General features: G+C 43.8%; 1 protein-coding gene across 1 annotated transcript in view; it reads left to right on the forward strand.

Annotated features, from left to right (window-relative positions):
* Positions 1–23,888, forward strand: part of STON2 (stonin 2) — a 140,819-nt gene that overhangs the window by 13,707 nt on the left and 103,224 nt on the right. The window contains exon 2 of the mRNA XM_081104692.1: positions 22,970–23,241. Coding sequence (XP_080960818.1) covers positions 23,154–23,241 — 88 coding nt within the window. The 5' untranslated portion in view covers positions 22,970–23,153. The remainder of the gene's footprint in view (positions 1–22,969; positions 23,242–23,888) is intronic.

The following is a 23,888-nucleotide window of genomic DNA, read 5'->3' on the forward strand; positions in this document are numbered from 1 at the left end:
CTTCCTAGCTCTCTGACCTTGGACAAGCTACTTACTCTCTGAGACTCAGTTTCCTTATCTTGAGGTGGGAACTGCTAATAAAAATGCCCATTTCAGAGGTTTGAGGGCTTGGTGAGAGCAGCTGTGTTCACCATAGGATGCCGTTCTTGTCTTATCGCTGTGAAGTCCCCACAGCTCTTGTCAGTGTCTGCGAAGGGAGGAGCGGTGACAGCTCACACATTCTCGAGCCCTTTGAATTTTCCCTGAACTGGAAACCACATTTTAATTCAGCCCACACTGCTACTGTTTTCCTTCTTTTTATTAAAAATAAAGGACAAAGGTCAAGGAGATACTGTAATAAATCCCACATGCATACGCCAGCTACTTACACTTCCTCTGTAATTGAAACTCGACATCCAGAGATCAAGTCTGGCCCCTGTGTGTGGCAATTGGGACACGAATCACAGATGTATAAGCTTTCAGAGACCTGAAAGCTGAAATGCAGAAAAATATGGGTACCCCCTGGTAATGACCATGTGCCCATATTACATACACCAGGATGCGCCAGGTAAGAGGGGCCTCATTCTTTTCTAATAAACTAACTGATCCTCCCCCACTGCTTTAAATTCAAGTTTTACACTTGGTTGGAAAATGTATCTAAGACAGTTGGTTTCACTCAGCAAATAATATGCTTCTGAATTTTTTTAAAAAAATATATATTTTATTGATTTTTTACAGAGAGGAAAGTAGAGGGATAGAGAGTTAGAAACATCGATGAGAGAGAAACATCGATCAGCTGCCTCCTGCACATCTCCTACTGGGGATGTGCCCGCAACCCAGGTACATGCCCTTGACCGGAATCGAACCTGGGACCCTTCAGTCCGCAGGCCGACGCTCTATCCACTGAGCCAAACCGGTTTCGGTGCTTCTGAATTTTTTTTAAAAAATCCCTCTCTCAAAGCTAAAGAAGAATCCAGAAATATGGACACTCAAATTCTGAAGTCTGTTTTCTCAATTCTCTAATTAGTACGTCTGCCATGTTTGCATTTATGGTTTGAGTGCTTTGAATTTGTGGCTTTTCTGTTTTGCAAGAGTTACTGTCAGGGAGAGGTCTACCAAAGGAAACACGACTATTAGTGGTGGCAGGGCCAGATATATGTAACGGCGTGGTTGGTTTCTCAATCCCTACGAGCATTTTTGGGAAGCCGTCTCCAGACAGAGGTGGTGATGTGAGGACTGAAAGCAAACATGAGAAATACACCCAAGCAGACAAATGAGTAAGGAAGAGCTTCCAGTGAGTTTCTTTCTGGTCTTTCAGGTTGAGGAAGTAAAGAGAACTGGGGCATAAACAGTGGGAAATTTCCATCAACGGGAAAAAACAATAGAGTAACTAATCCTCAGCCCCAAGGTGAGGGCCTAGGGAGTCACAAGGTCAAAGGATCCTGCCCCATTTGTCTGTGGTGACAGCCTCCCCCCCACCGCACCCTCTCCCTTCCTCCTCCCCCTCTTCCAACCCCCCCCCCCCCCCCCCGGCCCCCTCCAAAGGAACGCCTCACCCTGAAACAATGGCAGTGTCCCTGGGAAGCTGAAAAGGGACATGCAAAGGGAATTTTTAGAAAGCAAATCATTTCACAAAGCACACCAGTGGTTGTGCTTTTCTGTATTTTCCAGGTTTCCTTAGTGAGAGTGTATACCTTGTGTAATTCAAATGTATATGCAAATACTATTAGAAAAATAAATTTAAAAGAAGGAAATACACTTAGGTGTGTGGGGATGGGTGACTTGTCACCATTTAAAGGTGCTGAGTAGCTCAAATTTAAAAAAAAAAAATAATGAGGATTATTTTGTCCTACAAGTTGTAACACTTCCTAACATATCTGCTCTCTAAATTTACAATCTATAAAGAAGTACCCAGTGTCAACAGTGCCTGTCACTCATCAAAACCCAGGACCCTGCCCAGCCCGGGTGGCTCAGTAGTTGAGCATCGTCGACCTGTGAAGCAGGAGGTCACAATTCGATTCCTGGTCAGGGCACATGCCTGGATTTTGGGCTTCATCCCCAGTGTGGGGCTGCAGGAGACAGCTGACCAGTGATTCTCTCATCATTGATGTTTCTGTTTCTCTCTCCCTCTCCCTTCCTCTCTGGAATCAATAAAAATATATTCCAAAAAAAACAAAACAAAAACCCAGGACCCTGCTCTACGAAAGCAGAGTAAGCCCTCAGTCAACACATACTTATTCGACGCTCACGCTGTGCCAAGCCCACCCAGTAAGTCCCTGTTCCTGGCCCTTGTTTCTGGCAGTTGGAGACACCCCCGTGCCCGGCCTTCAGTCGGCAGTCACGAACTCGGGATGTTTCTTGTTTTCGAGGGGCCGGCTTCACAGCTGCAGCCCTGAGGCCCACGGTGGTGCTGCAGTGTCTGCTGGGTGGTTTGGGTTGTGTGTGTGTGTGTGTGTTTTGTTGGGAGAGGATGGCGGAGGGATTCTTAGAAAAGGGGAGGAGATACCCTCTGCAGCTCTGGAAACGGAAATGAGGAATTATCAGCTCGGGGTCAGCAGAAGCCACAGCGCCTGGCTTCCTTCAGCTCCGCTCCTCTGGGTTGGCTCTGTTTTGTTTTGAAAGGTCTGCAAGTGACAGGAGCTAGATAAATTGTTCTAGGGGAGAGCTTTCAGCAGGGAGTCCAGGGGTCCCCGGGGGATTCACAGAGAGACTTTGGGAATGGCATCTGTGAAGCACTGAAAATGATTGTAAATACTGTGGCCTGTATGTGTATTTTCCCAGAGAAGAGCTCTCTGGCGTAAATTTATATCCCAAAGAATCCAGAAATTCATACATGTTAAAATAATATTCAGAACCAGCTCTACCCGGCTGATGTGGCTCAGTGGTTGAGCGACGACCTATGCACCAGGAGGTTAGGGCACATGCCTGGGTTTCGGGCTTGACCCCTAGTAGGGGGCATGCAGGAGGCAGCTGATCAATGATTCTCTCTGATCATTGATGTTTCTCTCTCTCCCTCTCCCTCTCCCTCTCTGAAATCAATAAAAAAAATATATTTTTTAAAAAAGAACCAGCCCTAGCCATTTTGGCTCAGTGGATAGAATATTGGCCTGTGGACTGAAGGGTCCCGGGTTTGATTCTGGTCAAGGGCACGTACCTCAGTTGCGGGCTGGATCCCCAGCCCTGGTCAGGGAGCACGTGCAGAGGCAACCAATCCATGTGTCTCTCTCACATCGATGTTTCTCTCTTTGTGTCTCTCCCTCTCCCTTCCACTCTCTAAAAATTAAGGGACAAATATCCTCAGGTGAGGATTAACAAACAAGCAAACAAAGAAACCAGTTCTGGGGGAGGTGTTCAATTTGGAGTTGTGCATCTAGGCCTTGGCCCTAACCGGAGAACTCTTCCTGGTGGATGTCGTGTGTATGTAGTGGAAGTATCTGTGTAAATGTGTAAACCATCTAGGGCACCCACAGAAGTCCATGTTGCAGGAGGATGAAGAAGGTTTCACTTCTCCAAGTGCTGGAAACCCAGAAATGCACAATCCCTGCACTTCTGTCTAAGGCTTCCTATTCTCCTTTCTCCCAGTTGTCCTTGAACGTAGGCAGAACTCCTATAACTCTGTATTACCTGAACAGTTCACTGTTGAACTGAACACTAATACCTCTTCTACCTGGTCTTCCACTGGTTCTAAGCAAACCAGGTTGATTTTCCCTGCAATGGAAGGTTGAGTTTGGCCCAGGTCTCCATGGTGATGACAAGAGAAGCATTTCTGCTGAACTTCTGAGCATCTATTTATCCTGTGCCCAACATGTTAATGTTGACTCTCTCACACTCGGTTCTTCTTTCTCCTCATAGTAAACATTCCCTCTAGTCCAAACTCATGTCTACTGATAACCTGTCAATCTGTATTAGCAACACTCATCTCTCTTCTTCTGAGCTCTTTATCTATCTGTTTAACAGGACCCACAGACACTTCTCACAGGCCCATCAACACGCTCATCATATCACTACCCCACCTCAAGCATTCTCCCGCTTGAAGTTCTTATCTTGGTGAATGGCTTTAACATCTATCCAGTTTTCCAAGGATCTTTTTCATCCACCCACCACATCACTACTCCCTCGATCTCAATGAACCCCAAATAGTCTATATCCCTGCTGGAGTCCCACCCCAGCAGGTCCAGGGGTCCCCAAAGGTGTGGACGGAGTAGGCGAAGAAGGAATGACACAGAGGCAGCGTTCAGTTGATCAGCATGGTTGGGTTCTCTTGCCTGGTTCTATTGCCAGGTTCTGTAGCCAGGTTCTTCAGCCAGGTTCTGTCTAGGTTCTCCAACCAAGTTCTGGTCTGGATCTCCAGCGAAGTTCTGGTTAGGATCTCCAGCCAGGTTCTGTGTCCATGTTCTCTTGCTAGGTTCTCCAGCCAGGTTCTCCAGGTTCTCCAGCCAGGTTCAGTCACCAGGTTCTAGTCAGGTTCTCTTGCCATGTTCTATCCAGGTTCTGTAGCCAGGTTCTGTCTCTAGGATCTTCAGCCAGGTTCTCTCGCTAGGTTCTGTCTCTAGGTTCTGTAGCCAGTTTCTGTCCAGGATCTTTTGCCATGTTCTCTCGCTAGGTTCTGTCTCTAGGTTCTGTGGCCAGTTTCTGTCCAGGATCTTTTGCCATGTTTTCTCCAGCGAAGTTCTTCTGTCTCTAGGTTCTGTGTAGGTTCTGTGTCCTGTTGTCTTGTTACATCTGTATTTATACCAGTTGATTCCAATCCTATCAATCTCTATTCCAAAGGTTAGGGCGTTTCTTATCTCCATTCCAGGGAGTAAAGATTATGTAGCTTAAGCATGATTGTTCATAGTTAAAGTGATTAATTACCCACCTGGCACTTAGTTAAGGGGTTTTATTCCCTCCCTAACTTCAGGGGAAAATCCCTACCTGGGGAAACAACCTTTCTCAGAGAGGTGACCTTGGTTAAAACACATAGTGCCAAGAAGGTGAGCAAACATATTAAGAACAGTATGCCATATATGCCAGGTCCCTTGAAACAGCAAGGATGGACCGGCTCCCGGCATATCCCCAGTCTTGATGGTCTTACATCTTAAATAGTTCATTTAAAAAATCCTTCCTCTTTACCCCTCATCTTGTGATGCCTGATCACTATATTTAGTAGCAGGTCTTCCCACCTTCCAGTCCCCTTCCTCATTGCTTCCAGAATGGTCCTTCTAGAATGCATGTTATTTTTGTCCAGTTGGCTTGGCTCAGTGGTTGAGTGTCAGCCTATGAATCAGGAGGTCATGGTTTGAATCCTGGTCAGGGATTCTCTCTCATCATCATCTCTCTCTCTCTCTCTCTCTCTCTCCCCCTCTCTCTTCCTCTCTGAAATCAATAAGCATATATTTAAAAACATAAAATAAAATGCATGTTATTTCCTTACTTAAAATTGTTTAATTGATCTCCTTAATTCAGTCTTTAACACAAAACTCAACCTTCTTGGCATAGCCTAGAGAAGGTCCTGCCTGACCTGACTCCTAACCGTCCTAAACTCCTTCTGGCTCATTGCTTCAGTCAAACTGAATTACCTATAGTTCAGAAAACACAACATGCTTTCATTCATCTCCTAATCTTTGTATGAACATATTACATTTTGTTACAGCTGTTTTGCTTGGGGGCTTTATAAAAAAACTACTATACTTCTCAGTCATGTACAAAACAAACACCCTTTTTCTCGCTCCGCATCACCCCATCTCTTCCTCCTCCTCCGTTCTTAACAGGAACTCTGTATCTCAGGCCATCTGTGAACTTGAACCTCTTTCTTAGCCTCGTCTTCCCTTTTTACCTTATCTGTAGATAAACCTTCCCCTTACCTCTAGTTCAGCCGTGGGCAAACTACGGCCCTTGGGCCGGATCTGGCCCGTTTGAAATGAATAAAACTAAAACAAGAAAAAGACCGTACGCTTTTATGTAATGATGTTTACTTTGAATTTATATTAGTTCACACAAACACTCCATCCATGCTTTTGTTCCGGCCCTCCGGTCCAGTTTAAGAACCCATTGTGGCCCTCGAGTCAAAAAGTTTGCCCACCCCTGCTCTAGTTCCTACCCTATCTCTAACACATACTCCAGTGCTGTTGGGGTCTGTGATGGTTGATGTTTAAGAATGGGGTTAGGTGGTGGGGAGGTCTGGGGATGGATGAAAAAGTCAGGCAAGTCTGTTGTGCACACTTTCTGGTAAGAAACAATGGTTTTGCATATTAACTGTTTAAACATGGCTAAGTAAAATGACACCCTCTAATTGGCCCTATTGTATTGTCTTGTTTTGTTCTTATAGATGTCATACTGCCAGTAGAATGTCCTTTTTCCCTGTCCCAAACTAATTTCTGTTCACCTTTCAAGCCCCTGCCCAGATATCACCTTTGCTGACCCCAGGATTGGGCTAGATGTCACTCCTCTGTGCCAGTGGCACTGCGGGGTTTCTCTGGGGAAGCGGGATCACATTGTATTGGGATTGTCTGTTTATTTGCTTGTCTCCCTCAAGGCAGGGTCTGGGTCTGGGTCTGGTCCTCTTTCTAGTCCTGGAATTTTACCAGAACATGCCTAACAATGGGAGATGTTCAATAAATGCATGATAAAAAGCTTTTATGGAAGTAGTGTCTACTGCTAGGCATTTTATTTTGTTGGAGAATGTGTGAAGACCACATAGCATTTGAGACAAATGAAATCTGCTTTTCCTCCTTTGGGTATTTTCAATATATTTGCAAATAAGTGTGCCTATCAATTCCAAACCAATAAATTTGTGGACACAAAAGCAAAAGGATTTGCGATTTTTCTGTGGTCATTCTGAGAATTTGTGACAGGAAGATCCCAGGAAATAGCCTCTTGCCCCTCCTCTCAGGTGAGTTTCAACATATGCCAGGTGAATAGAAAAGTCCTTCCTCCATGGAAGCTTGTAATGAGGGTTAACTCTGTGTATGCTGGTCATTTTTTGCCTTCTTTTAACCCTTTGCAGTCGTATTAAATTTGGACATAGGTTCGTACTGGTCGGAATTAATTTCCATTGAAAGAGCAGTGATACATAACATGCAAGATTATGAAGGACAAACAAGATTTATTAATTCTTTTTTGGAACTACGTCACTACTAGTAGAATCACTACAAACGTTTTCACTTTCTACTTCAGAGTCAGTATTCAAGGTGCCAAAATAAAACTCTTCATCGTTACTTTCAGATTCGCAGTACACTTCTTTTGGTAACTTTCTTTTTGCCATTTTGGAGTATTGTTTTGAAATATCTTAACAAGCGAGAATGCCTAATTACAGTTAAACGTAATTTGTAAAGCTTTATTTGAAATTCTGCGAAGTATCTCCAAAGCTTGTCGATTTCTTCTCTCTCAAAAGGCGACTGACTCGCCACGGTGTTTTGCATGGCGAGTGTGGAACGGCCGCGTTTGTTTATATTGAGTTTCGATATCTCCGATTTGTCGGGGCAATGTTTTGGCTCGTGACAAGGTCGCTTAGACACTTAAGAGCTTTCAGAGAAATTATGAACTGATACATGAATGAATAGAGTTAAGATTCGTACGGTTCCTTGCTGTGGTGGCTGAGAGCAGACATACGACCGGAACGGTAAAAAAGCTTTGGTGGCTGAGAGTAGACAAACGACCGCAAAGGGTTAAAAGCAATACTAATAGCTGCTCTACTCTATTCCACGCATTCTTGTTGCTTTCCTCCTGTGTAGCTGGCCCTGACCTTGAGAAGGGCATGGACATCCCTCAAGGAGCTAACACCCAGTTAACATTCTTAAGGGTCAGCACTGACCATCCAAGCCCCCACAATGTCTACCTTGAAATTCTCTCTTGCTTTCATGACCCTGGAGGCCTCTGGTTTTTCTGTTTCTCTGTCTGGCTCTCTCACTTTGGGACCCCCCATTTTTTCTTCTCATCTCCCCCCTTTCCCATATGTAGGCATGCTCCAAGAGTCAGCCATCTTCTTTAATCCATCTTTTCACTTTCTCTCTTGATAACCTATTCATTCTCTTGGCTTTATATCCCCACCCCCCTCCATTTTTAGCTCTAATTAGATCCCAAATCTACATATACTACATCCACCCTCTTTCCTCCAATCCTTGAATCTCAGCATTTCCCAAATTAAAACTCACTTTTTATCCCCTCTCCCAATTAAGTCCACATTCCTAGTGTCCTTAGGATGTTTATTGGGACCATCTCTGCCCTCTATCCAGCTCTCCTTCTAATCACCCCAGCTTAATTGCTGTTTCCTATCCCTGGTGTTTCTTTTATTCTGATGAAGAAAGAACAGGCTCAAGGATTCTTATGGCGATAGGTGTTTATTTTCATCTTCTTTCCCAGTCAAGTTTTTCCCTGAACATTTGACATTCCTGCTTTTTTCTTAAGCGTGGGTGGTGAGGTGGGAGGGTGTGTGTTGTTGCGGGGCTGCTGGATTGCACAGTTCCAAGAGCAGCATTCAGATAAAGGGGCACCCCCCCATTCCATCGGCGTGAGTGGCGCCTCCTGGAGTTGTGCAGCAGGTGCTGTGGGAGTGTTGGTGCAAGCCGATGGAGTGTGGGTAAGGGTTACTGGGAGTGAGGCACTGGAGACTGGCGTGGCAGGGAAAGAGTTAAGGGGAGTTGGCAGTTCAACCCAGGAGGAAAGTTCTATTTCTTTGAAAGAAGGAAGGACAGGGAAATGGTTTTTCTCTTTCTCTTCTGCCTGGGAGAATAAAGCTCTGTGTTTTCCAGACAAATCTACGTTGAGCTAATTTTATATTAGAGCTACCCCCCCCCCCCCAAGCTTGAGATCTGTGGCCTCGAGCTCTGTTAATTTCCTTGTTATTCTTGATATAGGGAGCATTAGAAGGAGTCTCTAAAATGAGTTGTCACGTTCCTGCAGCTGTACTGATAAGTTTGGATGGCCGCGGGCTCTCTTGTCACCATTGGACTCCTTTACATGTGGTTTTCTATATGGTTTCTGTGTGGTTTGTATATGGTTTCACAGTGCTGGTCACACTGCTGCCGCCATTTACTGACACAGCCCAGACGACTTGGATATATTAGCAGTGGGACCCCTTGGCTGGTACCTGTAACAGTGATGTCCGCTGTCCAGGGACCCTCAGAGCACCCAGCCAGGCACGCTGCTGCCTTCAGCTGCACTGGCTATGCAGTGCACTCTACACAGACACTGCTCACATGGATGACCCTACAGATGGGCGCCCAAAGCTGTCCAGTGTGGTGTCCCTGCCTCCAGGACCTTCTCTCACAAGGCTTTTCCAAGCCAGCTAATGCCTGGCATCCTGCTGGCCAGGCCTTTTGCTGCCTCAGACTGAAGCTCACACAACTACTTCCTTTTTACCCCCAAATTTCTAAGATCTCCCCCTTTCTTCCACTTTCACTTCCTGAATGCCATGACCACAGGAATGAAATCAGCAAGTTCTTGCCTTGTTTCTTTTACCAGGCTAACTCCTACTCATTCTTTTTTTAGTAGAAGTAATAATGGTAATAGATAGCGTTAACAGAACACTTATTCTTCACTGTGTTAAAAGTCTTCCATGCAGCATTTTTCTCATCCTCACAGGAATCTCCGACACTATTAGGTGAAATTCATATTTGGAGAGTTTAGGAGACATTCCTGTAGTTACAGGTAGCAATGGTGAGGGTCTTGGCCGCCTGACTGCAGAGCTTGGTGCTCTGAATCAGTGTGCTGTTCATTTTCCTAAGACCCAGGTTATCTATAGCCTCCTCCAGGAAGCCTCCCTGGGCTCTTCTACCCGGCCCCTGGTTCATCCTCTATAGAAACCTACGTTGTCATTTAAGTTCAGGGCCTCTTAGAGGTGGGAGAGATCGATGTCCCCTCCCTTTTCTGTTAGTTGATTGAATGACTGAGTCAATGAATTGTTTGAGAACAGTCTCCAAAGTCAGAATGGTTTTGGTTGGACTCCCAGCACTACCACTTATTAGTTCTCTGATTTGGATCAAGTTACTTAACCCCTCTGGCCTCAGCTTTTGTTGTCTTTAAAATGGTGGTGTGACTAATAGCACCTACCTCAGAAGGTTGATGGGAGAAGCAAAGGAGATGATGTGCCTCATTATGGAATGACAAAGTGTGCCTCCACGTGCATAGTACTGGGAGCCCAGGGAGGGGAAGGAGGGAGGCCTGTGGATATCATCGTTAATAAAGCAAGAGCTATTCCAGCTGCTTCCCCTCCTCGAGCCTTTACCTCCTTGACCAATCAGAGATAGTGATTCCCAGGAGCATCCGCAAAGCACCCAACTGTTCGGAGGGCCCCATCCCTTTCCACATTCTGCTGCTTGGTTGACAGCAACGTGCAGACTTTGTTTTTTCGAATAATGCTCTGCAGTCCATAGAGCACTCTCACCCACATTATCTCATTTAATAATTATTCAGAGTTGTAAAATTGCCTGTAGTTTCAGGAAATTCCCGCCCTTGTTGTGGTATGACTGGTACCTTCCCCTCTCCTGCTGACAGTTATCACCTAGGATATTTGCGCCTGCCTATACTGAGTTCTTTAGCAGCATATTCAAACATTTTTTTTCAAGTCTAGAATTCAAAGATTCTCATTTCAAACTCTTCTTGTTTCCAAGTGCGTGGCCTTGTTGGTTCAGGACCTCTGCCTTGGATTGCAGGGCAGAACGTGACAGCACTCGCTAACCAGGCATCTCTTCTCTTTTTGGTCCATTTAAAGTCATAGGGTACTAGGACTTGAATGGAGCCTCATAGTGAGTGCTGCCTCCACATGCACCAGGCGCCTGTGTGAGAGCATCGGCCATTCCCTTTTTTGCTACATAGCTGACCAGATTCATTCTGTAGAATGATGACTTCCCAATTTGCATCTCCAGCCTTGAGTGCCAGACTCCCATGTCCAGGTGCTTAGTTGACATTGCACTTGGATGTCTCAGAAGCATCCTTATTTAGAAGCATCATATTTAAAAAGAAACGCTGAAAAGAAGGAAAGACAAAAGAAAAGTTAAGAAGAAATGCTTATTTTACCCCTAAATTTTGACTCGTTTCCTCCTCCCCAGTCAATGGCAGTATTGTCTACTAGTCGTCGCTCTTCCACCTTTGCCCTCCCTCCATATGGCACCATCCATTCAGTAGATCCTGCAGCTCATGCCACCAAAACATGTTTTAGCTACCTCCTCTTCTCCATCTCTATGGCCCCATCCTGATGCCAGACACTGCCATCTTTTTTTCTGAAAGAAATAAACTATTTTCATTTTTAATGTTTCTAATATTTTAAATTACAATGTAGTAATATTCATTGTATGATTTTTAAAAGTTACCTATTTCTCAAGCCCTAATATCAGCAGTAAGAATTTTTAATATTTTGGCAACAAGTTTTAAAGGTCACAGAACAGTCATATTTTTCCCTTTGATTATGAAGATTGCTTTACATAACTTCAGCTTGCATAGTTTTTTTTAGAGAATAATTTTTAAAAATTTAGTTAACATACATATAATATAAAACTTACCATTTTAACCATTTTTAAGTGCACAGTTCAGTGGCATTAAATACATTCACATTGTTGTGCAACCATCACCACCATTCATCTCCAGAGGACTGGTTGACTCTTTGTTGGCCTCCTGATGCTCAAAGGAAAGATACCCAGAATTATTCTTCAACATTTTGCACTAAAAATGATCACCCTTCCAGCCTTGCCCCAGGTCTCTGGAAAGGCCAGCTAATTTTGCAGTGGCCTAAGTAATAAGCAAGGCAGAATAAGAAATTAAACCTTCCATAGAGAGAATTCCATACAAAATATGTCTGAAAGTGCTACATATATAATTGTGTTGTTGTGTTTTTTGTTTTGTTTTTTTACTATTTTCATTATTTTTTTATTTACTCTGTACTATGGGTAATAGTTGATTTAATTGAAGTTCAGTCTCTTATCTATAGAGGAAAGATTATTTAAAGAAGGCTTTGTCTAGGCCTCCAGATATTGAGTTATAGAGTAAATTCTCCCATTTTAAACTACTACCCTGGCACAGCATGGGTGTGTGTTCTGCGTAGAGTATCACAAGGCTGAAGTTAAAGGTTGGCCACTATGTCCTCACCTGGAACTCAGGATCTCCTCCAAGCTTATGCCTGTTGTTGGCAGAATTCAGTTCCTTGTGGTTGTAGGATTGTAGTTCCCTTTTTCTTGCTGGCTATTGGTTACCACTCTCAGCTCCTAGGGGGCTACCCTTACCCTCCATTTTCGCCTCCTTCGTCTCAGTAGTGGAGAGCCTTCCTCTCACACTTTGAATTTCTCTGATTTCCTCTTCTGCTACCAGCCAAAGAGAACGTTGCTTTTCATTGGCTCAATGATCAGGTTAGGCTCACCTGGATAGTCATCTTATCTTAATGTCAATTGATTAGTACCCTTAATTGCATCTGCAAAATTCCTTTTGCCATACATTATGAAGGCAACAGTAACACCAGGGTGTAGAGATCATGGGGATCATTGTAGAATTCTGCTTGCCACAATTTCTCTCTCCTATTTTATTAGAGTTGCATTCACCTGCATGTAGAAAACTTGATTTTAATACCTTAAACAAAAAATTTTCACACATAATAAATATAGAGATGCGTGATCATTGATATTGGTTCAGTGGCTCAGTGACATCAAGGCCAGTGACTCTGATTCTCTTAGCCTTTCCTCATGGCTGCAGTATGATTAATGTAGCTCCAGCCATCATGACCATAGTCAAGCTAGGAAAGAAGAGAAAGGGAGAAGGATTAGGGATGCATGAGCAATACCTGTGAAACAAAACAAAGACAAAAAAACATTTCTCAAAACTTTATTTTCTCATCATACTTCTGTTTATGTTTCATTGCCCCAAACCTGGCCAAGTGCCTGTCCTGAGGTACAAGGGAGGCTGGGAAAGCAGGAATAGGAATTACAGTGACTGACTCAACCGATGATACATCTTCTGGTGCCAGATGATGATAGGAAATGAATGCTGGTGACACAGCTAACACATTTGTTATACCTGTTTTCTGGAAGGCAGAATGTGGCATAATAGAATAGAGACGTGTGATCCTGTCCCAAATCTATCATGGTGAAGCTGTGACCTTAGACTGGTCAAGCAACCTCTCTGAGCCAGTTCCCTTATATATCAGGTGAGATATATGTCTGCTTTACTTATCTCAGGGCTATTATAAAAATGAATTGAAATAATCCATGACACCCTAGCTGGTTTGGCCCAGTGGATAGAGCGTTGGCCTGCGGACTGAAGGGTCCTGGGTTCGATTCCAGTCAAGGGCACATGCCCGGGTTGCGGGCTCAATCCCCAGTGGGGGGCATGCAGAGGCAGCCGATCAATGATTCTCTCTCATCATTGATGTTTCTATCTCTCTCCCCCTTCCTCTCTGAAATCAATAAAAAATATATTTAAAAAAGATAATCCATGACCTTTTTTGCAAACTGGAAATATAGCTAATTATAATTTTGTTAAGTATTTGGAATAAAAATAAGAATGTATTTCATTGATTCTAAGAATTATATGGATGTATATACATATTTTAAAATACTTTATAATCTCTGAAATTAGATGCATTTTACAATCTATGGCATCTTCACTTGAATAAAATATAACATTTTGTTAAGCTTCTTGGAAAGTCTTAGGGTTATGCCCTGGAAATATGGCCATCATTGGGACTCATAGCCTTCTGTAGTCTCCTAGGAAATTGACAGTCTCGTGACGGAACATTCAAAGTGATACACTCATGACTCTAAAATATAGATGGAAAGAAATGATCCACACCAACTCTACCTTTATACAAGCACAATGTTAGTATCCCTATTCCAGATATGGAACTGAAGAAGTCAGCCAAGATGAGTTTACCAAGATGGACTAAGCCAGTGACTCCTAAGAATTCAAGGTACTGGAAAGTGTTGTGGTCTGCAGATTTTAAAGCTTGACCTCCTACCACGGTCATTCACTGAACATGACACACCACTGTTCAGATACCTGGGGATATCCTTCTGGGTCACTGCCTCAGGAATGCACCAAAGATCAGAGAGCCAGTTTTTCAAGCCAAGTGTGACTTAGATCCTGGACTCCTAATGTGGGGCCATGGAACTGATGAATAGCACAGCCACCAGGATTTTACAAATTATAACCTTGGGATGGATAACAAATATATATATGTTTATTTATACGTATATGTATTTATACAAATACACACAAATAATGTGACTTTAGAGGGATACAAGAACAGACATCTAGGGATAGGGGATGATGGTATGTGTGATTGAAAGAGAGAAATAGGAGAGAGTTACTTTATAGAGAATCATGGGTATATATTGATTATAGTTAAAATATGACATTCCTTTTGAAGTTCTTTCTCATATATATTTGACTTGAGGCTGGAGTGTTCATTCTAGAAAAAGAGTAGTCAGTCTGTTTTTAAAGAAAGGAATATTTAAACATAAAAATTATAAAAATATAGGAAAAGCAAACAGCCAGGGCCACTCAGTATTTCCCTTTCAGGAATATCAAAGCACCTGTTAATTGAAGTGTGTGTGTGTGTGTGTGTGTGTGTGTGTGTCCGAGTGTGGGTGCACATGTGTGCTCATTGAGAGTGTGTATCTGTTCTCCAGTGAACTGTGCTCGGGTTCTATTGACATGAACTCTGATGTTCACAGGAGATAAGAATTTGGAAGAAAAAGGAAGAGGAGGGGGGAAAAAAAAAGGAAGAGGAGCAGTATTCCAAACCCTTTATCTGATGAAGGCCTTTGCCATAGGGTAGTCGGCGCCTTCCTGGCTTCTGGGAAGCCTTTATTCTGGGAAGTTATGAAGCAAGTAGCACGGTTACTTTGACTTCCTGATTAAACTTTTATGATTTCTCTAGCCCACTGTGACAGAGGTCTCAGAATATAAAACCGTGCTTGATATTTTGTGTCCTTGTAACATGCACAATTCTGAGTACATAGTAGATGCTCAGTAAGTTTGTTGAATGTCTTGTTTTGAAGAAAGCTCTAAAGAAATACATAGAATCCATGCATTCTCATTTTTCCCATTCTTACTTTTTTTTTCAGTTTTCCTTTTGACATTTAGATGCTTGTTCTTGATCAGAAAAGAGCTAAGGCCTTACTTAGGGGTTTGGAATTGGCATTGAGATCTAATTTTAGATCTAGTTTAAGATGTTTCTGCATAAACCCCAAACAGACAGCTGGACAGTATTTGCCAGTAGCCTCACAACCCAATAAGTGGATGCAGAAAATTTTAAAGGAACTGTCTAGTTGAATACATGTGGCAAAGAGATATAAGGCAAAGATGGCCAAATTCTCAGATTTAAATAACCCCTTTGGATCACTAACCAAACAAGAATTATGTAGTGGTATTATAGAGCATAATACAAAATAAAGCTCTGTCCCAGTTCTGAAGGGATGGAATTAATCCATCTAGCTACATGAAGCCCTCCTTTCCTTCTCAGATGATATGATTTATTAAAGTTCTATAAAATTCCTAATTGATATTTCCAGGATATCAGTATAAAAATCACCCTAATTTGGATGATCTAAACTGACCTTTTTTAAAAAAATGAGCATAATTCAGAAAGGAATGTTTCAGGGAAGGGCTTCCAATTCTGGCTGTAACTGGCAACAAACCAGTCCTTCTGCAGTAAACAGTCACAAACCTGGATGAAATAAATGTATGAGATAACTCTTTCCAGGTATTGGTCAACAGAAAGCACAATATTTTGATCCTGAGAGAAGGAAAACTCATGAGGTGAGTCTGATGGTCACAATCTTGGCCCTCTTCCAAGGAAGAGTTTTCTGGTTGGAGGTAGTACGTTGGAGTCTACTCTGTCACAGCAGTCCTGTTGAAACAAAGAAACAGAGGTCAGAGCATGGGGCAATTGAAGCATCTGGAATCTGCAGAGCAGGGCACTAGAAAGGAGAGAGTTGCATGGGAAAGGGGGGACAGAAGTGAGTCTGGGTGTGCCCAGGGAATCCTTGGCTGGGCTGGAATGCACATGTACAGATTGAAACCATATGAAATTTGCCAAAAGTGTTGTCTTCAGGATTGAAAATGGGCTTTTCATAAATCCATCCAACAAAGTAGAAGACCAAGCCTACGAAAGATCAGAGTGAGCAGGCAGATTGACTACTGGTAAAAACCAGGTCTCTTCAGGGAAAGATCAAATGCAGAAAGTCTTCAGGGTATCATTAGCTATGATTAGGTATGCACAGAAATCGTAAAATATTACTCATATTAAAAAAAAAGTCAACAGAAACTAATCCCCAAATTGCTCAGAGGTTGGATTTGGCAGACAAAGCATTTAAAGCAGCTATTATCAATATGTTAAAAGAACTAAAGGAAGATATTGTCATAATGAGTGAATATATAGGCATTTCAACAGAGAAATAGAAACTATAAAAGAATCAAAAGAAAATTCTAGAATGGAAAAGTTGAATAACGGAGAAGAAAACTTTACAAGATGAGCTTAACAGGAGAATGAAGATGATAGAAGGAAGAATAAATGATTTTGAAGACAGACAAACAGGAAAAGAGATAGAGAAAGGAGGAGAAAACCATTGATGTGAGAGCAAGACATTGAATGGTTGCCTCCTGCATGCCTCCTACCAGGGATTGAACCTGCAGCCTGGGCATGTGCCCTGACTGGGAATCGAACTGGCAACCTTTCATTGCATGGTATGATGCCCAGCCAAGTGAGTTGCACCATCCAGGGCCTCAGTAGTCTTTTAAAGCCCTTACTCTTTGCTGTTAGTGTTTTGATGGGTAACCTATCAATAGTTTAGAAAGACTACTGTGTGATTGTTTTATGTTGCTGTCGTACCTCCCTGCAATCTACTGTAAGATACTTGAGGCTTGTGATGCTGTCCTGCTTGTCCTTGAACCTTCAGGCCAGGGGTCCTCAAACTTTTTAAATAGGGGGCCAGTTCACTGTCCCTCAGAACGTTGGAGGGCTGGACTATAGTTAAAAAAACAAACAAACTATGAACAAATTCCTATGCACACTGCACATATCTTATTTTGAAGTAAAAAAACAAAATGGGAACAAATACAATATTTGTATTTGCATGTGGCCCACTTGCTGTAGTTTGAGGACCCCTGCTTCAGGCCCTGAGTGGGCCTAGCACAGAGTACCCAAGATATGCTCCTGCTGATGCTGCCTCCTGTCCTTTGGGATACACTGAGGTCCTGTTGTGGCCGATAGCTTCCATCATCAAGAGTCTGAGGAAAGTTCATCTCCCCTAGCTTGAGTCACTCTTGAACTTTCAGTAGCTTCCCATCTCCCACTGAACTCTTCTTCTCAGCTGTTAAGGCCACCAATTTGTCTCCACATTTCCTCAGTAGACAGCTCAGCTCTCATCAGACTGCCCTTTACATTGGCCCAAAACAAGCCCCACAAAGGTCTAAATCCTAATCGTCACTTATGCTGATCCTCTGTCCCAAGGATGTGCTTACTCTTCCCTCACAAAAGTCCAGAACCAGGGATGTCCTTCAAATCCAAGAAATCAGCCCAGTGCCTTATGCTTCCAGCCCTTGCAGATCTCTCTGTGGCTAAACAGCATTTCCCGTATATCCTCCAATAGGCAGTTCTTCCTGGATTTCTTGTGTTTGCTCTTCTGTGTAGCTTCATCTCCCCAGCTAATTTGCAGACTGCGTGCAGGTCACTATCTCAAAGGGTGCCAGTTGCATTTCTGGACACACTGGGCTCATGAATTCCTATAACAAATCTATTTCTATGACTCCCAATCCTATGAGCCAACTGGTTTTATTCTCCACCCCCAAATTTTAGTGTGTAAGGGATGCTGAGAAATAAGCTTCTCTCTGAAATGGCAATCTGGAGACTTCAATGAAATATGTCATGTCTCTCGGTCAATGCTGCTGCTGGTACTGAGTCACTGCTCATTTGTGGTGTTGATCCTAAGCCTCACTTTGTGATTCATGTTCTAAAAATGGGGTGAGGTTTTCGCAGAGAAACCAATCCCAGTGTGAACTTACCCTCACAATTATTGGGTTCCTCTGTGGTTGCCAGCTGCTAGCACAGCACTCCTCAAGGTATGGTGTCTGATGGCTTATTGGATGATGTGGCTGTATCTTGGCAAATACCTGGAATCCATTTCACAGGGTTATGATGGGGGGTTCTCTGTAATAGATTTGTTCTGCCAGGTATGGGACTTCTCATTATCTAACCAGCCTATACCTGGATCTGAGATTCCCGAGTATGGGGTAGGTAGATCCTTGGGGCTCTTCTTTCATTCTGGTTCCTCAGCCAGCATGCGCCTATATCTATAAAGAGTAGGCTGAGTGCTTGACTCCCCTTAGCATCTAGGACAGTGGTTCTCAACCTTCCTAATTCCGCGACCCTTTAATACAGTTCCTCATGTTGTGGTGACCCCCAACCATAAAATTATTTTCATTGCTACTTCATAACTGTCATTTTGCTACTGTTGTGAATTGTAATGTAAATATCTGATATGCAGGATGTATTTTCATTGTTACAAATTGAACATAATTAAAGCATAGTGATTAATCACAAAAACAATATGTAATTATGTATGTGTTTTCCGATAGTCTTAGGAGACCCCTGTGAAAGGGCCGTTCGACCCCCAAAGGGGTCGCGACCCACAGGTTGAGAACCGCTGATCTAGGAGAACTGCTCTAAAAATGACTGAAACGGGAAATCACTAAAACCAGAATGTGTTAATGACAGAAATGGGGTGGTTTCATGAAATTTGTATGCTAGTCCCAAGACTTCCACTAATGACCTGTGTGACTTTGGGCGAGTCATTTAGCAGTAGCAGTGATGGCTGGAATGGGGCCTGGCACATAGTAGGCTCTCTGTGAGGTCCTCTGCTATTATCATTGTTATAGAGGGTAATTATTCCCAGTACTAAGCACTGGTGTATATTATCTTACTTAATCCTTAAAATTATTGAGTTTTGTTATTCTTGCTGTCCCAGGGTGACCTGAGGACTGAAGTCCGGACAATTTTAACTCCTAGGCCCATGCTTTCGATCTCCATTGCTACACCTAATTTCCTTAGGCTTCAGTTTTCTCATCTGTAAAACTTGAGAGCTGGACTATTGGTCTTTAAATCCTTCGAGCTCTAAGATTTCCAAGTATTTTCCCCATAACCTTCTTTTTTCCCCCACAACCCTTTTCCACCCACAGTCTCTCATACTGTAAATCTCAGTGAATTCATTATCACGAGACCTACAGGATGTTTTCCCCACTGAGCTGTAACATTGCATGTGTCAGCATGTGGACATGTGTTGTGGCTCTTTTGTTGTTCTTGGACCTGGTTTACATGTTGCTGCTGTTGGGAGAGGAGGCATCTGACTCTTCAATTTTACTGTTTTATCTTGGCCTGCAGCCATTTCCACATTGAGTTACTCGAGCATTTGACTGGGCCAGAGAAAGGCTTCATGGGACAAGCCTGTGCAATCAGCTCTTGGGGGCTGGGCTCTATGTGGTTCTTTGGGAGACCTGGTTTGTAGCACTACATTCTCCAGACGGTTTGCACATGTCTGGTCCGTGGCTGGTAAGGATCTTAGGAGAGCGACTTGGGAGAGAGATTTCTGGGCCTTGCATTTTCTGTACAGCTTGGGTGCCCTAGCGGTTTTCACATGGGGAGTTTCACAGATCATTTCATCATGGTTCCATCGTAATTGATGTTTGTAAATTGTTTCAGTTGAGTGGTAGTTTTTTTATATTCTCTAGTACTTTTTTTGTGTCTGTGACCCAAAGATTAGAGTGTTTTGGCATTGAAAGACCTGGGTTCAAGGGTCATATCTAACACACCTGCTTGTTATGGCCTCTGCTGGATCATTCTTTGGGTGACATTTATGGTGGGGGTGGGGTGGAGAATTAATTTGTCAGTGTCCTGGGATATAAGAATTCTTTCACTTAAAAGCCTGAAGAAAACATCTTAGGAGCTTAGTAACAAAACAAGGACCTGGAAATAAAAAAAAAACCTGTTGGTTAAATCACTTATCCAACGCAGATTTCTTCATCTATAAAATAACGATATTAATACCTGTCTTACCCTACTAAAGTGACTATTGAATCAAATGAATTATGGTGTGAAAATACATTTCTGAAAATTATAAATTCTATACAAACATTAGTTGTTTTTAGGAAGCATCACACAACAAAACTAATTGTCTTAATTACAAAAAACCCCCAAAGCTGTTAATGTTTTTATGCTGATTTTCCACAGCACAGATTACTTACTGCAGGTAATAACCTATAATAAAATTTTCTTTTTATTGTGAACCACTTAGAAGGCTATGAGTTCAACTCTTCTAGACTAAAATGAATACTGTGAGTAGTGAGTTAGTAAGAACTAATATTGTTCTTACTAATATTGTTCTTGTACAAGGTGGATAGTAGCTCTTTTGCAGAAACACATTAATTTTGCATTAATTCAGATTTTATTAAGTCATCATAAAAGTAAGAGCAAGGTTAAATTTGTATAAGGGCAGTAATACTACAAACAAAATTATAAGTCTGTAAAGTATCCTTCTATATACTTAGAATGTAATTGCAGTAAAAGTAAAGGCTAGGCTTTTATGTACTAATTCACATCGGCCTAGAATCAGAATGTGTTTAACGCACATTTTACACTAAAGCAAATATGCCCTACCCCCTTACTCCAAATGAACAAAATGACTCCATTTCTTCTTTTTTTTTTTTGATTGGTAAACCGTGCTTGGATATACCATCTGGAGATTGTTGGGTTTCTGCCAACGTTTTAACTCAGGCTTGCCAAGAGCTACCTGCCTAAGGCAAGAAACTGCACTGATTTAATAGGAAAGAGAATGCTTTTACTTCACCATTTGGTAAAAGAATGTGAAAGTACTTTGGGCAATTTTAATATTTGTTTTACAATGATGGCATTATATTATAGTTAGACTGTTTCCATACTAAAATAATTGGGAAGACGTGGGGATCTAATTGCTTAAGTTTGTGTGATTATTTACAAGTCTGATATAGAGGCACATGCAGAGATCTTGATGCTAAAGGCAAATATTTCCCTGTGAGAAGTGGGAGTAAGACAGGGGCACAGAAAAGTAAGGCCAGTGGGCACCATCCAGACCTCCTTGTGGGTAGTGTTGAAAGCCCTAGACCTGCCTGGTTGGCATGGCTCAGTGGTTAAGCATCATCCTATGAACCAGGAGGTCAGGGTTCGATTCCTAGTCAGGTCACATGCCCGGGTTTCAGGCTCAATCCCCAGTGGGGGGTGTGCAGGAGGCAGCAGGTAAATGATTCTCTCATCATTGAGGGTTTTTTCTCTCTCTCCCTCTCCATTCTGCTCTGAAATCAATTTTATATATATACTAGAGGCCCGGTGCACAAAAATTTGTGCACTGGGGGGGGGGGGAAGGGAGTGGTCCCTCAGCCCGGCCTGTGCCCTCTTGCAGTCTGGGACCCCTTGGGAGGTAACGACCTGCTGGCTTAGGCCCGCTCCCGGGTGGCAGAGGGCAGGCCCAATCCCTAGGTGCAGCCGCTGGTCGGGCTCATAGCAGGGCCGATTGGGGAATTGGGGCGCCGCCCCCTGTCATGCACAGAGCAGGGCGGATTGGGAGGTTGTGATGCCACCCTCAGTCATGCTCAGGGTAGGGCCGATTGGGGGGTTGGGGCACCGCCCCCTGTCACACTCAAGGCAGGGTCGATGGGGAGGTTGCGGTGCCACCCCCTGTCACGCACAGAGCAGTGCCAATTGGGGTTGGAGCGCTGCCCCCTGTCACTCACAGAGCAGGGCCCATCAGGGGGATTGGGGCTCCGTACCCTGTCACACACAGAGCAGGGCGGATCAGGGGGTTGGGGCGCCACACCCTGTCACGCTCAGGGCAGGGCCGATGGGGATGTTATGGCTCTACCCCGTCACACACAGAGCAGGGCCCATGGGGGGCGGTTGGGGCGCCACCCTCTATCACCCACAGAGCAGGGCCGATCAGGGGGTTGGGGCGCCGCCACTGTCACACTCAGGGCAGGGCCGATCAGGGGTTGGGGAGCTCCCCCCTATTAGGCACAGAGCAGGGCTGATCAGGGTATTGGGGTGCCTACCCCTGTCACAAACAGAGCAGGGCGGATAGGGAGGTTGTGGCCCCACTCCCTGTCACACACAGAGCCACAGGGTGATCAGGGGGCTTGGGTGCTGCCCCTTGTCACGCTGCTCCAGGGGCCAGGAGGCCTCGCGGCTCCGCTGATCCTGGTGCTGGGAGGCATATTACCCTTTTACTATATAGGATAGAGGCCTGGTGCATGGGTGGGGGCCGGCTGGTTTGCCCTGAAGGATGTCCTGGATCAGGGTGGGGGTCCCGCTTGGGTGCCTGGATGAGGCGATAATGGCTGTGTGCATCTGGTCACACCCCCTTCAGGGTGGGGTCCCCACTGGGGTGCCTGGCCAGTCTGGGTGAGGGGCTGAGGGCCGTTTTCAGGCTGGCGGGAGACTGAAGCTCCCAACCGCTCCTTTTTTCCTTTTTTTTTTTTTTTTTATTCTTGGATTTATGGCTGTCACTGGAGCTGAGAGCCGGCTTTAGCTGTGAGACCTCACTGCTGAAAGGAGGTTTCTGGACTTTGTTTACTTTATGTATTTGAAACTTTGTTGCGACTCCAGCTCTGAGATCCTGGCTGACTGAAAACAGGTTTCTGGGGTTTTGTTTAGCTTCTATATTTGTAAAAATGTTTTTTAGCAGCTCAGAGCCCAGCAGCGGCAGGCGGGGAACGTTGGAGTCCTCCGTCACTGAAGCAAGCAAGCCTCCTATTCGTGTCAGTAGCCTGGCTGCCGGCTGCCATCTTGGCTGGCAGTTAATTTGCATATCACCCTGATTAGCCAATGGGAAGGGTAGCGGATGTATGGCTAATTACCATGTTTCTCTTTTATTAGATAGGATATATGTATATACAAGTATAAAAATCAATTATATATATATATATATAAAAGGCCCTAGACCTGAGTAGATTGGGTATAATGTGATGGTATCCTTTTAAACTATTATTATTTTTTTAAAAACAGATTTCTTCTTGGCAAATTAACCAAAGACAATCTGTCTACATTCTGAGTGCTGCCACCTACAAGATCACCGTAACAGATTCCTAGGCCAAAGTCCACCCTGCTACCATACCCTTACCCCACCCCAGACACGACTCTGGGGTCTGCCTGAGGCCAGCAGTGTGAAGATGACCAGCACCTTCCTAGCATGACGACCTTGGACCATGTGATCGCTACCCAGCAGTCAGAGTGGGTCTCCTTCAATGAGGATCCACTCTTTCCCGTCCCTTCTGAGGGTAAGCGGTGCTTTCATTTCCTAAGGGAAAGGATTGGCAAAGAACCACACCTGCTTGCTATGGCTTTCCTTGATTATTCTTTGGGTGGAATCTTCATATGGAAAAAGAGCCAGTCTGTCAGTTTCCTGAGATGCAGGTTCTTCTGGTTAGGAATCTGGAGGAAGCATCTAGGAACCTTGGGTTCCCACACAAGGGCCTGGAAACAGCACAAGTATCGGCTGCTTTCTTCCAAGTAGCATAAACTTTCTATTTACAATGTACTTTACACTCAGCCCTTTGGGTTGTTACTCCCAGCAGCAACTTGGATTTTCTCAAATTTTAAAGTGTAGCTGTTAAGAGTGACAGGCTGTAGAGGCAGATTGCTTGGGCTCAAATCCTGGCTCCATCACAGATGAGTGACATGCCCTTGGATAGACTTTTTATTCAACATCTCTGTGTGGCAGTCTATGTGCAACACAGATAACCACAGTACCTACCTCACGGTGGTTGTGAGGAGTAAATGAATTAATGTATGTGCCTGGCTCATGGAAAAGCTCTGTAGTTGTCACCCATGATCATGATGAAGATGGCCAACCTGGCTTCTAGGGAACTGGTGCCAAGGCACGAAGTTCAAGGTAGGGTACAGGAGATGGTTGCAGAGCCATGTC

This window comes from Myotis nattereri (assembly GCF_964212035.1).
Source record: "Myotis nattereri genome assembly, chromosome: 1".
Lineage (NCBI taxonomy): Eukaryota > Metazoa > Chordata > Mammalia > Chiroptera > Vespertilionidae > Myotis > Myotis nattereri.